This window comes from Thamnophis sirtalis, unplaced genomic scaffold, assembly GCF_051295495.1.
Source record: "Thamnophis sirtalis isolate CommonGarterSnake01/CBP01778 unplaced genomic scaffold, rThaSir2_p1.2 scaffold_6, whole genome shotgun sequence".
In the NCBI taxonomy this organism is placed as follows: Eukaryota; Metazoa; Chordata; class Lepidosauria; order Squamata; family Natricidae; genus Thamnophis; species Thamnophis sirtalis.
The window spans coordinates 32427780-32444284 of NW_028261386.1; the positions used below are offsets into that span (position 1 = coordinate 32427780).

General features: G+C 39.0%; 1 protein-coding gene across 1 annotated transcript; it reads right to left on the minus strand.

The window, feature by feature from the left end:
• Positions 1 to 289: 289 nt before the first annotated feature.
• Positions 290 to 12002, minus strand: CIMIP6 (ciliary microtubule inner protein 6). The gene is made up of 5 exons (XM_087718278.1): positions 11944 to 12002; positions 9379 to 9589; positions 8597 to 8750; positions 3285 to 3400; positions 290 to 808 (listed from the first exon to the last, which is right to left on the minus strand). Exons 1-5 carry the CDS (start codon positions 12000 to 12002, stop codon positions 425 to 427), a joined length of 924 nt encoding a protein of 307 aa, XP_087574404.1. The 3' UTR covers positions 290 to 424.
• Between the last annotated feature and the right edge of the window lie 4503 nt (positions 12003 to 16505).

The window sequence follows — 16505 nt, forward strand, 5'->3', positions numbered from 1 at the left end:
AAACCGCTTAGAGAGGGCTGTAAAACATTGTAAAGCAGTATATAAGTCTAAGTGCTAGTGAAATTGCTATATGGCAGTACTGTATCTGGAGAAAGAAATGGAGAAAATCATAAAGTACAAAGACCTACAAATAAGTAGAACTACTGTGGCAAAAGAAACAAAGATTTTATTATTTAATAATAAAAAGATAGGTGGCTAAAAGTGCCAAATCCTATCTAAACACTTGGCTGACTAAGCGAAACACCATAATGATTGCATTAGTGAAAGAAAGTAAAATATTCATAGGGCATTTTATGGACATCTAGTTTTTATAGTCATAAAAACATATTGTGTTACAATTATTCTTTTAAATGGTTTGCTGATGTCAGTCAGTGTTTAGTAGTATTGAAATAATACCAGGGAGACTCTTGTCATCCAGACAATTCTAGAGTACTTGAGTGTCAGGTATTGGTGGTACAGCTTCACAAAGAGGAGGTAACAGGTTCTGTGGTTTACTAAGGGAATTTGTTTCCGCAGAGCTAAAAGTATCATTCACTTTGTCAGTTTGAGGAAGCTCCGGACTCTCCTGGTCCATTTCTGGAGTTCTGGGGTCATCCTTGGTTTCCAAATTAATTGCTGGTTTTGATAAGTCTGCATCAGAATGAGGTGATGTCTTCTGGGCATCAAATGAATCAACGTGGACTGAGGTTATACCATTTTGTACTGGAGTTCCTTTTTCTGATTTGAGGTCCTCCAGTAAGTCTGGCCCCTGTGTAGAAGGCATTATCTTGTCTGTTTTTTTCTCTGTCAAAATAATTGTGCCCTGTTTCTAAAAAAGAAAAGAAAAATAATATATTAATTGGGGGAACTTAAGTGGGGAGGCAGAGCTATAAGCAGACTTAATTTATAAGTTCAAGTTTTGGAATAATATCCTTCTTGTCTCCTCTGGTCCACAACCTACATTTTTCTTAGCAGAAGAATGACTTAAGCCATAACATCTTTGGAACTGCAAAATCCGGGAAGGGTAAAACAACATGTGAAAAGAAAAATGCACCTCCCAGATTGGACTTCCATTCTCTTCAGTTCCAGGGTTCTCTTGCTCACAGCATGTGTGGCTCACTTCTTATTTTTGTTGGGCACTAAATTTCATTTCTTTCCTATGTCCATATGGATACAATTCTGAACTGTTTGCTTTTGCAGTAGGAAAAATTTATGACCAGTTCCCAAATGACTTTGACCATTACAGTCATAGGAGAACAATAGGATTATTTAAAAAAGAAAACAACGAAAGGAAAATAGAAAAAAAACCTAATAAAAGAAATTGAATTCAGCTTCTCATAGATTGCCTCAGATAAAAAATATTAAAAGATTAGTTTGAATATTATGCTTCTGATTTAACTAATTGATTGTTGACCCTATTTTCTTCAGTTTGATTGAATCTCCGTGATCTTTCCTTCAGGTGAGATTTGGCCTCTTTCTCATCTATTTCTTTTATATCTTAGTTTTTTAAATAGTTCCTAGCATCCAACCTCCTGATCTATGGTTTGTATCATAACTCAATGTTAAATATTGTAGGTATCCAAAAGCACATTCCACAATTTAGTTTTCAGCATTCTGTCACACTTCAGTAAAATCAGTGGGTTGTGGGGGGAAAAGCCAGGTTAGAACTATGCAGAGTTGACTGAGCCTGGCTTTTAAAGGCTGCAGTCTTTAGGTGTGAGCTAAGACACTGAGCTCGTCGATCAGAAAGGTTGGCAGTTTGGTGGTTCGAATGCCTAGTGCCGCGTAACAGAATGAGCTCCTGTTACTTGTTCCAGCTTCTGCCAACCTAGCAGTTCGAAAGCATGTAAAAATGCAAGTAGAAAAATAGGAACCACCTTTGGTGAGAAGGTTACAGTGTTCTGTGAGCCTTTGGTGTTTAGTCATGCTCACCACATGACCACAGAGACATTTTTGGACAACACTGGCTCTTCGGCTTTGAAATGGAGATGAGCACCGCTCCCTAGAGTCAGGAATGACTAGCACGTATGTGCGAGGGGAACCTTTACCTTTATTGTTTTTTAATGGCTATTTGAAAAAATCAAGGACATTTTTATAATATAACCAAAGAAATTATCAGAAATTATATTTTAAAAGCTAATACATTTGCTTTAAAAGTCATAAAACTGAATATAAAAAACCATTTTGTTGGTATTATGTTTTAAAATTAAAGCAGTTTTTTCATGCAAGTGGAAATTTTTAGATTTAACTGTTTTGTAAGCAAAGGATTTATTTCTCTTTAGCTGAAAGATAAAGTGATTACAACATTTTGTAAGTTGCTTTTGTTTGCCTTGAAAATTTTTTTTAAAAAGTTTGGAATTGTGGATGATAGTCTAGCTGGGCATAGTTCTACTGAATTCACTGAGGCATGTTTCAGGTAAATGCAGCGTTAAGGTCTTTTTGTAATATGATGTGATTCAGGTCAGTTATTGTCTGATTATTGTATGCTTTAAGAGGAATCTATGTTGCTTTTGAAGGAAAGAAAACACGTGACCCGTCAAAACCGCGGAGGACAAAATCGCGCTCGACGAAAGCGCGCATGTGACATCATCACAGCGCGACGAAAAAAAGTAAAAATTTAAATAAAATTAAAATTAAAGCAAGCCGATTCACATAAAGGTAAGGGTTAGGTTTAGGGTTAGGGTTAGGGTTAGGGTTAGGTTAAGGGTTAGGGTTAGGTTTAGAGCGTTAGGGTTACGTTTAGCGTTAGGTTAAGGGTTAGCGTTAGATTTAGCGTTACGTTAACGGTTAGGTTTAGGGTTAGATTTAGGGTTAGGTTAAGGGTTAGGTTTAGGGTTAGGTTTGGGGGGGTTAGGGTAAGGTTTTCGCTTTATTTTTACATTTTTCGATCACAGCGCGATGTTTTCGTCGCGCTGTGATGACGTCAAATGCGCGCTTTCGTCGAGCGCGATTTTGTCCTCCGCGATTTTGTGGTGGAACCAAGAAAACAAGGGTGGAGACTTGCATAATAGAATTGATTGTTGTCCCCAGTATTAGGAACTCCCTCTCTTTTGTTTGTTGCTGTTTTGCCCAGGGATCTTGGTTAAGGCAATGAAATAGCAATACAGCAAGCTCAGTGCTTGATACTTTTTTCTAAAATCATGGGGACACTGAGACATCAGGTATACTAATTACAAATGTCTAGCAACGTTAACATGAATGATAACATTCCTTGGAGCTCAAACAATGTATTGGAGACTTTGAAATAAACACATACTTCTTGCTTCCTGATTAATGTGAATAGCACAGGATGCACATTGCTTTACCTTTCCCTGATAGGGGATGCAGGGAGTTGCTCTGGCATCATAGTTACATTTGAAAGTGAGCTGCTCTTGGAAAATTCTCGGAAGGCGACTCGGCAGTTGAGGAGATGCAAGTGGAACTGTGATTAAAACAACAACCACAAAAGAAAAAAACACCTCACAATTAAATAGATCATATACTTTTATATAAATGTGCAATAACATATATGAAATGCATCGATCATGTACAACAGAATGAAGTTAGTACAGGTGGCCCTCAATTTACAAGCATTTAGTTAGTGGCTGTTCAAAGTTACAACAGCACTGAAAAAAGTGACTTGCAGTATGACAGTTACAGTGACTTACAGTATGACTTACTGTTGATAAACTTACGGCACTTACAGCATCCCATGGTCATGTGCTCAAAATCCAAAAGCTTGCAACTGGCATGTAGTGATGGTTGCAGTGAAACAGTGTCATGAAACAGGTTGCAACCTTCTTACAAGCAAAGTCAATGTGGAAACCTGATTCACTTAACAGCCACGTTACTAACTTAACTGCAGTGATTCTTTTAATAACTGTGGCAAGGCAGTTCATAAAATGGGGCAGGATTCACTTAATAATTGTCTTGCTTTGCAATGGACATTTTGGGCTATGGTTGTAAATCAAGGACTATACCTGAACAGTAGTGAAAAGAAGGAGGGATTAATGAAGAAGTCCCACATTCAGAATTCTCTTTCTGCTATGGAACTTGCAGTATATCCTAAACAATTGCCTCTCAAAGCCAGATTATTCAGGACAAAGTGTCCTGCGATGTTATTGCAAGCAACTCTTTGTGTTTTCAACTAGCGAATGCAATATAATCTTCTCCCACCTGCATGTTCAGCCTACCATTTCTTCTTCCTTATGGTATTTAGGTACCATTCAGAGGAGGAAATTGTTCAAGAGAGAGTGTCCTCTCTCTCATTCTCTCTGTCTCACATATACACAAATATAAATGCACCAGAGGTGGTATTCAGCCAGTTCTGACAGGTTCTGGAGAACCGGTAGCGGAAATTTTGAGTAGTTCGGAGAACCGGCAAATAGGCTGCCCCGCCCCTGCTGCCTCCCAGCCACCCAGCTGATCTTCTTTTGTTGCCCTGAACAGGAGAACAGAGCTGGAAAGCAGGTTAGTGGGGTGGGATGGGAATGGGGACTTTGCAGTATCCTTCCTCTGCTATGCCGACAAAGCCATGCCACAGAACCGGTAGTAAATTTAACCTGTTCTGTAGCCCAGGGTTGTTGTGAAGTCTGGGTTCCTTAGACAAAGAGTGGAGTACAGGTATAGTATGTATATAGAAGTTGCATATAGTGGAAGTCTTTTCTCAGAGAAACATGCATGGCCTCTCATAGTTAACATCTTAGAAGGCCTGGATACATTTTTATTTCTGCCTGAAATTTAATTATTATGTTGTTCTTGAAAAAATATAGTAGCTACTAATGATTTGAAGTACATGCATAAAGCAGCTAAATAAATCCCATTGTACAACTTTTGGGAAACCAACGCTGTTTTCTATTTATGATGAAATTGCAAAGGTCTTAGGTGATATACTTAAAGTTAGATTTACAGGAAGGAACTGTATAATAAACTTATAAAGCTGTTTTACAATGAGACAGTCCATTACACATTCGTTTTACTATCCTTTAGGTGCCAACTCTCTTACTTCTTTACTCCAGTTTTTGGCAGTATAATTTTTTCATTACCTTTTATTTGTAGTTTTTTGTCAGATGTTGTTTAGTTTTGTTTTAGTATTGTATTTTAAGTGAAATGGATGCCATGTTTGATTACTAACTAAGGAGGTAATAAAAGACTGGATATCTCATAAATTTGTTGTTTTGTTTATCACAGTGCTCCCAGTTCTGATTGACCATAATTTCCAAAATTGGTTCTAAAGTCTTTTGCTAACTCTGCAACTATAGGTCCTTTGTAACTGGGAATTCCAGACTATGCTTGAGATCTTTCCTGTGAAAATATGCATCTATGAGAAACTATGTCTCTATCTCAAAATTTCTCCCATCAACAGCAAAGAACTGATAGAGGAATAACTGGGGGAGGGAGTAGCGGCAAAAGTCTTCAGGCAAAATATGTAGTTAATTTATTTATTTACTGTATATTCATGCTTAAGTCACATTATGATTGTCTTCCAGTTGTTCCATCGGCTCTACCCAGAAATTTAACAACATATTGAGATGTTGCATTGTATCCTAATCAACCTCCCCTGTTCCCCACACCAATAGACTGATGTAATAAGGTTTGGTGCAATTATCTTTTACAATATAAGTACACAAAATAGGTAAACTTAAAGTCTTATTTGAATCATCATAATTCTTGCTGACTACATGAGCTTACACAAAAGTTAACAAACAATGGGTGCCATCTGATTAAAGATAAATCAACTGAAGGCATAACTATGAGTCTATAGAGAGAAGGGCTGCCATAAAGAAGAGGGAGTCAAGCTATTCACCAAAGCACCTGATGGTAGGACGAGAAGCAATGGGTGGAAATTAATCAAGGAGAGAAGCAACTTAGAACTAAGGAGAAATTTTCTGACAAAACAATTAATCAGTGGAATGACTTGCCTCCAGAAATTGTGGGTGCTCCAATACTGTTTTTAAGAAGAGATTGGATAACCATTTGTCTGAAGTGGTGTAGGGTTTCCTGCCTAAGAATGGAGTTGGACTAGAAGACCTCCAAGGGCCCTTCAACTCTATTATTCTATTCTATTCTAAGATGCCGAGGGAAATATTTTATTCCAGTAATTTCTGAACGAAACAGCAGGGCTCTTTTAATATATAAGTTTTGCTCTACATATATATTTAAAGCGGTAAGTACCAGTAGCATTCAGAAATGGATTCTCTAATATAGAGTTAAACCATTAACATTTTTCTTTTTAAGCATAATTTACTGATGATGTGTGATAAATGTACATGGTAAGAGACTATCCACTCACGAGAATACTCAGTTAAGAAAAGTATGTGCTCTCATTTAGTAAATTTAATTGATGTCACAGAAAGATTGGGGAATTCTCATTAAGGACAAAACAAATTTCTGTTAAATGAGAATGCATTCTTGCTAATTACATGAACATAAAAGGCCTTGATGCATCAGTGGAAGATCTAACTCCAACCTAATTTTCATTGTAAGAATTGCCACAATCGGCAGGCACCGAATGATTCATCCAACAGTGGCCAGAATCCATCATGCTTAGGGTTTGAATATACTTTCCCTTTTTAGGATCGTGACCATGGGTTCAAATGAGTTTTTATTCATTAAATAAATACATTAAAATGGCAAAATTTAACATTATTTAGAATTTGTAACACTTTTCTTCCTATACTGCTCCCATCTTAGAGCAGAGCTAGATAAATATCTGTCAGGACTAGTTTAAGAGGGAAGCTAAACCAGTTTCTGGGTCATCAGGATGTCTTTTCATCTCCTGTAAAAATGCCCATGAAAAAGTCATCACTGTGCTGGGGCTCTTGTTGATCTCAAAATAAGGATCAAAATGTTAACTTGTACTTTCAGGTTAGCTTTCAACACCTGTACAATCTGAAAGAACAAGCCATAACTGCTTACATAGGATATCTTTTTGTGATTAACCCATTAACAAAAAGTGCCATCAAGTTCAGCATCTTTCAATAAAGGTTCTTTTTTTCTTTCACTAAGCTGTGGCCAAACATCTTGCTACATTCAGAGTCCTTCAAAAGTTAGCGGAAACATTATGATAGTTGACAGCAAAAATGAATGTCTACATCAGGGCTGGCCTGCGGGCCTGATGCATCAGGTGCTGGCCATGCCCACGCCTGGTTTAGCAAAGGAGAAAAAAAGTCCTGATATGTCATGTGACGCTGCCATGACAACCTGAGTTTGATACCCCTGGTCTACACTATGAAATAATGAAGTATCCCCTCTACTTGAACAAAGAGAAATTATGATAAATTCTAGTTATCAAACAGGAATTGTTCACTCTTTTGCTGAAGTTAACCAATTTTGTTGTATTTAAGTATAATGACAATAAAGATTATACTTATACTTGAACACCCTTTTGTTCTGGAGAATGAAATAAAAAAGAACTTTTGATTTCCTTTCTCTTCTTTTCTTGTGAGCAGACTGTAATGTTGACATCTAAGTCTGGTTTTAGGGTCATTTTTAGAACAGAGTCTTTATGAATTGTATTAATGTAAGCAAGCCATTCTAGTTTTTGTGTTTCAATCCTCTGTTCAATCCGCTTTTCTTCTTTTCAACTGTCCTAATCTTGTTTTGCTTGTCCTGATTTATGAAGGAATGCAAGCCACCATATGAAGGCTTATTTGGAAGTAATGTATGATGGGATTGACTCTCTGGCAAGGAAGGTTAGAATTTCTTCCTCCAAGAAAAGAATAGCTTATGACCATTGCATGTTATTAGCAAGGTTGCTTGCCCCATTCCACTAACCATCATCCATCTATAGTGCCAAATCAAAATATATGGCCCTAGGACATAAATGAGACAAAGTTAAAATATGGCTGAGAAATCTGCCTGAAATGTAGAAAGATGACACTGTCCAGTGGTAGGGAACTTGTTCTACAGGTAGAAAGTCACAGCAAAGGGCAAAATGGCTGTGTATTGGATAAAAAGCAACACAGTAAACCTAGAGTGGATTGCAAATCAGAAAGAATTTTGACCTTCAATGCATCATAAGAATGTAAGCGCTACAGTGGGTCATCTTTGTATCTCAATTAATCCAGCGTTTGGTTCTTTTGGTGGTTAATCAAATGGTTTTTGGGAAGCAGGATATGAGCATATCTATGGACAGATATAAATTAACTTTGTTATGCTTTGTACATTCTTTTTCTATTTTATACAGTGCCTCAGAAAGTAATGCCTCTTGAGACTCTATTGGCATATGTTTCAATGATATCACTACCAGTACCATACAGACTAATTTATTTGAACAACATGGTTCAAAATAAGCCTTATAATATATAATAAACAAAACAGATGTTTCCCCTGTGAAAAGGTGACAGTGATTAAATGGGTACAGAGGAAGATTATACAGTACAATATTTTGGACGATGTGCAAGTGGTGTTTAGCTTATGGGAATATAGTTTTATATACTACTCTAGGATACAGCAAATATGTTTAGCAGTTGTCAAAAAAAAAAAAAACCTCCAACAAGCAGTACTAAATAGTGTCTGGCCATTTTTGGTTCTGATTACATCAGTGTTAGGCTTTCTTTACTTTTCATAATAGTAAGATTAGATCAGTCTTTTTTGATAACCGTAGAGTCCAGTCCTTCTAGCACTGTAGACTTACCTATTCCTTTTGAAGGTTGTAACTTAGAGGGATGTTTAAGAGGCCGAGACAAAATACAGTTTGGCTTCTGGAAATCATTCCGGTGAGTGCTCTGCTTGTCATAAGGTGGTTTAGGGCGCTGTACAGTGGGTTCAAAGGTCGGCCACCAATGAGACTTCACAAGCAATAAAAAGAAATGAGTTCATCAATATCACAGTTCTAGAGAAACAAGAATTGAGATCCCCAGGGACAAGCTATATGTCAATTATCCAAGCCAGGTTTGGGGACAATGCTAAAGATTAATGTACGAGTACAGGCTTAAGTGTTCTCCCCTTCCAGCTCCCAACCCGGAAAGAGATAAGACATATTCTTTTTTTTTTCTTTTTCATTTTTAAACTACTGTAAATTATAATTATTAGAAACTGAGAGACTGTGAAGTCTGCTCCTTTCTCTCTCTGTCATCCCAACCCACCTCACTGGATTGTTGTTGTGGAAAAATAGGAGAAAGGAGCATTGTTTTTGAATTGAGAAATTTAAAAGGGAATACAATTTAATAAACAGAAAGCTTAAAAAAACTAAAACAAATTAGAATCAGCACAGGCTACTTTCACAAATCCTAATTTGTCCTGATTTGAGTGCAATGGCAAATTGTGCCTTGTTTTAAATATTGAATGTTTTCAAATGTGTTCTTACAGTTATGCTATAGCATTGAAGAGTGTGTGTGCTGCAGTCCAGATTTTGCCTGGTATCATTTGTATGAGTTGGACTTCAGTTTCATTTTATAATAATTAAATAGTAAGCACCTGTTTTGTTTTTGTATCCTCTGTTTCCATATATAATACTGGCTCATTTATAAACTTGGTATGCATTCTAAGTAGCTTTGCATGTTGTGGTTGAGGATTATTGCGCCATTCTAATAAGTATCTTTCTTCTTTCTTTGGTGTACATTCAATCTTGTCTAGAATATTATTTCTTTCTGGGACTTGAAGGTTAAATATTCTGAATGTATCTGGGCTAAAAATAAGAAAATGTGGAAGAAAAAATGGAGGAAGAAAAGAAGGATGAGAATGAAAGTTAAGGTTAAGATTGGGGAATGCTTGTTCTCAAATAATAAAGGCAATACATTATCCATCTGATGTACAAATTTAGGAACGCAGGAAAGTATATATTGAACCATTAATCAAAGTAACCTTCTCCACAGTTATCACTGTTAGTTGTAGTCAAAAGCATCTAGTGCAGGGGTGTCAAACTCGTGGTGTCACATTGTTGTCATGTGATGTATCGTGACTTTTCCTCCCTTCACTAAACCAGGGGTGGGCATGGCTAGCACATTACACATTCAGCCTGTGGGCGGCGAGTTTGACACCCCTGATCTAGAGGATACTCAATAGAAAAGACTGTTACCTGAGTCCTTTAACAAGAGATACTGTGGATTTAATCTGGAAGTTATGTATATCGTAGATATGAATTGATACTAAAGAATGAAATCCTTGCTTTTCTTGTTCAATTTCTAATACTGTAATATACCTGGATATAATATCCAGGGACGTGCAGGCAGGGGAGGCAGGGGAGGCGGGGCCTCACCAGTGTCATGAGGAAAAGAAAAGAATTTTTAAAATAATTAAAAAGGCTTAGGTAGTTGCTGCCAGACTCCAGAGTCACAGTGACTTTGAGTCTGCTTAGTGCTAACTATAGGGGCGTGATCCTATGAAATGGTCCCATGGTCAAGGCAGATTTGGTATGAAAGTTCCCAAAGTGATAATTTCTATTTATTTCTTTTTCTACTTCTTAAACGCAGCTAAAGTGAAATATAGAAAAGGACTTTTTTTTAAACTGGAAACTTTCATCCATGCTACTTCTCACATTTAAATTACTGTTTTATTGAAACCAATAATAACATTTGGCCAAAGAAATTCAAATGCAGAAAATGGAATGCGGGAAAGTTTAAAAATAAGCCACTCCCACAGGACATCCATAGCATTGCTATATTGGCCAGGGGTAGAGATGTACAATTGGATATTGTCAGCATATTCATGATACTTCGCCCTATGGTGATGCATGAGCTCATCCAGTGGTCTCATATAGATATTAAATAGAAAAGGGAAGATCACCAACCCATGTGGCACCCCACATATCATGGGCTGAGAGTGAGATCTCTCCACCCTAATCATCACCAACTGGAACCAACCCTGTATAATAGGGCTATAGATAGATATAGTCAATAACATTCCCCTGATGTCACTGATACAATCAGAAGTACCAGCAATGCTAGAGGCAAGATTTGATGTTAGCAATTTCAAGACTTATAGCTATTCACAGCTCTAGTACAGAACTGCCAGGACTGTCACCTTTTGAGCAAGAAATCGGAAATATCCCTGCTTCATTCATTAGAAATGGCTGTCCGGAAATCCTTCTTATAAAATACATGAGCCTGGCTGTCACAACTCAACATTCCTCCCTCCCACCCATGTTTCCCATTCCTGATCTTTCACTCTCTCTGTACCTCCTTCCCTCCCTTTCCCATCAATTACAGCCTCTTACCCCCTGGCCTTATTAATGACTTCCTGGGAACATTCCAGACATAACCATCTCCCTACTATTCTTAGATTCATGATCTTATCAACAGCCTCTGACACAGTAGGGCAACTCGGCGTCTTCATCACCTTGGCATATATAGGGTTTGGCCCAAATCTCTTCCTCTAATTGCTGTTATCGCTTCCCAGCCAATTCCCCTCAAACACCCTCCTCAACTTTCTTAAGATAAAGTCTGGCATCCATCTCCATGCCTGATTATCTGAAAGCTCAGATAACCCCACCCATCTTGCCATGGCTCTCAGTGAGCCCCCATTTCTGGTAGTTTCCATATGTGGTAGACTAGAAATCTGACCATTCCTCCAGCATGACCATGCTGGATAGGGGCAATAGGTCTTGTAGTACAGCACCTGCAGAGAAACATGTTACAAAGTTTACTTTTGATGATGTATTTTCTATAAGACAGGGAGTGTAAGACATCACAGTGCAATTTCGGGCATTTTCAAGGGAAGAAGCTTGAATGATTTTATGATGAATTCTCCCCCCCCCCCCCATGATTGTGTTAGCAAAAACCGCTTCACCTGTCCAATTTTGCCTTACTTGATTTCCTTTTACCACCAAAATATGCTGCTGTGTTTGGTTTGTCTGATTAAAGCAATAAATTGTATTCAGCTGCTTCTCTCCAAACCCTATAAAGCTTGGAGAAGAATAGGTTCGCACAAACCAGGATAAAGATTCTGATTTTTTAGAATATTGTGTTTTGAGGCAGAGACACCACACAACCCACAACTCACTCATGGGGGACACTTCTGGAAGACCCAAATCAGAACGCTTACTACTGATGCAGAGGTGCTCTTTTCCGCCGACTAAATCTGGTCTCCATCATCTGATGCATGACGGTGGCCCAACAAGGTAGGGGAGAGAGAGATAACTGGGAGAAAGGGATCCAATATATAGCTCCCTGCAAATTTGCAAGGCCTATCGTTTCAAACTGTAGCCCCAAGTTTTAATGTTGAGTGGTTGCTTAGTGACCAAGGCCCAATGGGAGGCAGAGATAGAATGTGAAGGGCGGAGTCTAAGCAACTGACAACCTACCTTGGCCAAGTTTGAATAGTGCCAGGTGGTTGAAGGAGAAAAGGAATACCCAACTGCTTTGAGGGTCAGTTCCCCTATTCAACATTAAACTTTATGAGACTAATTTCTGAACAGCTCAAGACAGAACTGCAGTGTAACAGACAGCACAGTGGCACATATTGTTAGGAGTAAAATAATATTCACCGTGGTTTTCCTACAACAATCACACACACACACACACACACACACACACCACACACACAAAAAAACCACTTTTTAATAGATATAATTGCTATATCTTTCTGGCCCCAGTAAGACACTTCAGCGGCCTTAATCTCCCCGCATGCCTCTGAAGCCTGTTCTGCATTTTTTACATTTAAAAGATAAACTTTTGAATTAGGAAAAAAAATAAAATAAGCTGACATGCTTTGAGACAAAATGCCTGCCTCCAACCTCTCTAAGTTCCAGAATTTCTCTTGTTCTCAAATGGGCCCAATAAAAATAAAATAATGGGTGGTTGTACCTTAGCGTTTTATTTGGCTGTGTGTAAAAATGTTTTTTTGTTTAACTCCTAGTAACTCTGTGAACAGCAGGGACGTGCAGTCAGGGGAGGCAGGGGAGGCAGAGCCTCACCACTGTCATCATGAAAAGAAAAAAAATGTAAAAGGAAAAAGGCAGAGATAGTTGCTGCCAGAGTCACAGTGGATGACTCTGCTTAGTGCTTAACTGTTTAAAAAAGCCTCAAACGCCCTCTACAGGAGGAGGCAGGAGAACCACGTGCTCATCTAGTCTGACTTTATGATCACTCGAGCAGAGTTAAGCAAGGGTTAAAAGCTGAAAAAATCCTGATGTAGATGAGGCACGTGGTTCTCTTGCCTCCTCCTGTAGAGGGCATTTTTTAGAGGCATTTTTAACAGTTAAGCAGAGTCATCCATGGCGACTCTGGCAGCAACGAGCCCAGCCTGACCTCAGCTCTTGCTTTTTTCCTTTTACATTTTTACATTTTCATGATGGCAGGCAAGAGCAGAGTTGAAATCCTCTGTGAAACAGCTGGAAAAGAAAAGATACATGTACGTGTGGGTCGGAGGGAAGGGGAGGAATTCAAACTTAATCCTCCTGGTGTAACTTTATGTGTGTGTCTGTGTGTGTGTGTTTGTTTGAGATGAGTGAAGAGAGGGAAGGGGGTAGGAGAGGCAGGGAGGGCAGCCTGCCAGCTAAGGCGGGCGAAAGTCACTTTCTTTCGCCCGCCTGTGACCACAGCAGCCCGTCAGCAGTGCTGGCAGGCTGCCACAGACACAGAGGCGGGCAAAAGAAAGCGGTAGCCTGCCAGCACAGACCGGTGGAAGAGACTTTCTTTCGCCCGTCTGTGTCCGTGGCTGCCATGGACACAGAGGCAGGTGAAAGGAAGTGACTTTCGCTGGCCTGTGCTGGTGGGCTACCGCTTTCTTTCACCCACCTGTCAGAGCTCAGGCAGGCGAAAGAAAGAAAGAGCTTTAGACAGTGGGATGTCGGGGGAGAAGACTGCCTCACCAGCCATAAACCTCACCGCATGTCACTGGTGAACAGATTCCTGAAGGTTTTTTTTTTTTCTCCAGCAGTGCAGAAGTTGCTTCCTATTGCTTTCTACCATTTTAAAAATGTGTTTGGTGTTTGGTATAGGATTGTATGTTTTAATAAACTTTAAACCTTAAAATTCCATCAAATCAGATTTTTTAAAACTTTCCAGTTTACCCTACAGCCCTTCAAGGAATCTCATCTAACTAAATACTAACTATGCTTGACCTTGCTTACCTTGGTTCACACCTTGACCAAGCTTGCAAGGAGTGCCCTGAGTGGCAGATAATATTTGAGTAATTCTGTGCTTTGCTGTTTATTCTCCATACTGCAAATAGTGGACTTAGTTCTCTGTACTATTAGGGGCATCTGCCCAACATACTCTCAATATCTTAAATTGCCCACCAGTGCAGGAGACTGGGAACTTCTCAGTGATGTGCTTTTGCAGGTCATGGCTTAGGAAGCATCTTGTCTGTTCACGAAGAGGAGAATGCTGAGTATAAACTAACCAACCAATTTGACTCAGCATAGTTTCTGTATCAACTAGCAATGGTTTCCTGTGTTTTGGGGTGGGATTTTCCCAGACTCACCATGACAATTGAGACCTTTGCAGGCAAGTATGTGTTCTATCACAGATAAAAGGTTTACTTTTTTCATAAATATTTGTTTTATTGTATTGATAAGTCTGCTTTTGGGTTTTATGACAATGTTTGGTTTAGATTGTTTTCAACAGTTTGTCAACAGTACTGATGTTAGAAAAGATGAGATACACACTTTATCTGCAAATTCATAAACAAACAAGTCTGCCTTAGTTCACTGATTTATAAAATCATAAGAATTGGATAGGACACTGGTCCAAATTCCAGTTTGGAATTTGTCCTTGCTTTTTGAGTTCCATACCATGTTCCCCCCAAAATAAGACAGGGTCTTATTTTCTTTTGACCCCCGAAAGAAGCACTTGGCCTTATTTTCAGGAAGGTCTTATTATTTTTGAGGTGCAGGAGGCAGTGAACACAGTCACCTCACGCCTCCCTGTTGGGCTTTTGCTAATGGCTTTTGCGGCAGCCATTAGTGTGACAGAAGTGACGTGGTGGCTAGGATTGCTGGAGTGGCCATTAGGTAAGGATGTCTGGGATGTGTGGGGCATGTTCCCCCTCCGGCCTCACACATGCGCACACCGGCCAGCTAGTGTTCAGGTTGCCGGCACTCCGGCATGCACACGCATTCCGGTTTGGGCACTCAGTGCCAAAATGTTTCACCATCATTGCCCTAGAACAGTGCTTCTCAACCTGTGGGTCGGGACTCCTTTGGGGGTCGAATGATCCTTTCACAGGGGTCGCCTACGACCATAGGAAAACATATTTTTGAAAAAATACGGAAAACATATAATAATTTTATGGTTGGGGGTCACCACAACATGAGGAACTGTATTAAAGGGTCGCAGCATTAAGAAGGTTGAGACCCACTGCCCTAGAACATAGTTGCTATTTTTTCTTGTCTAGGTAATCTTTCTCTCCTTTCTGCATGCCTGTTTATAGGATCTCCTTTAGTGTTATGCTGGTAGGGAACATATTTATCATATACCCAGTGATCTGTGTACTGAGGAAATCCACTGAGAAGGCACTATTAATATATAATTGAGATATGGAGGTAATTATATGTATTTGTCACAACCCCAGCTATAAGTAGCTTTGTAATCAGAAGAATGATAAAAATAAATATGAATGCATTTTCTCTCTGAGCTACCTTAAAATGAATTTGGTTCCTCCTTTAGATGTTAGAAGACTACTGAAGCAGGGCAAAGATTGCCAGAGTACTTGGCTGAGCTATAAATGGCCAGTGACATCAGACTTAAAATAAAGCCTCATAAATCTTTGCCAGACTTGAATAAAAAGAAATCTCAGTATCTTGGTTCATTTTGTTTAGACTTAATTATGCTTTTATTTCTACACGTTCTCTGATCTCAACATAATTATGATTTATTTTACATTATGGAGCAATAGAAAACTCATTGTCCAATGTTCAAACAATATTGCACCATTCATGCAAATGTAGGGCAGTTCTAAACATGGTCAATTGCTCATTATTGTAACCTGATTGCTGCAATGCTCTCTACATGGGGTGAAGTTAGAAAGAATGTGTAGATTGCATCAGAAAAGGAAAACTGAAGTGCCAAGTTTTTCTGTGTTCTTTTTTTTTGTAACTGGGTTTATTGTTTTTATTATGTATGTGTGGTTTGTAAGCCAGCCATAGTTTGGTTTAAGATAAGTGGCTATACAATTTTTTTAAACAAATAAATGGGGCCACACTTAATTTTCAACTAATCAAAACAAGACAGTTAGACTGATAACTGTTATTGAGAATTTCAGCCAGTGCTTAAAGATCCATCTTAGTGCTTTCCAAACTTTGCACCTTTAGGATGTGTGGACTTCAGCCCCCAGAATTCCCCAGCCAGCTAGCAGCAACTGTTAAGAGACTCTCCAGCCAAACAATATAATCCTGGCACTGAGTTGGGTCGACTTCCCCTCCCCTGATGTTCAGTTGTAATATATTCTCATACCAGTGCTGCTCCCACCTCACTGAACAGAGTACAAAGCACTGTGAAGAGGTATATAAGTCTAAGTGCTATTGCTGTTGCTATAAGCACCAGCACCAGCACCAACACCATCTGAGCAGCCAAAGGAGGTAGGGCAAAACAGCAAGCAGCAGCCACAGTTCCCTTTGCCCTCTGAAGATGAGGGCATAGAATTACTGCCTCCTCCCTCCCAAT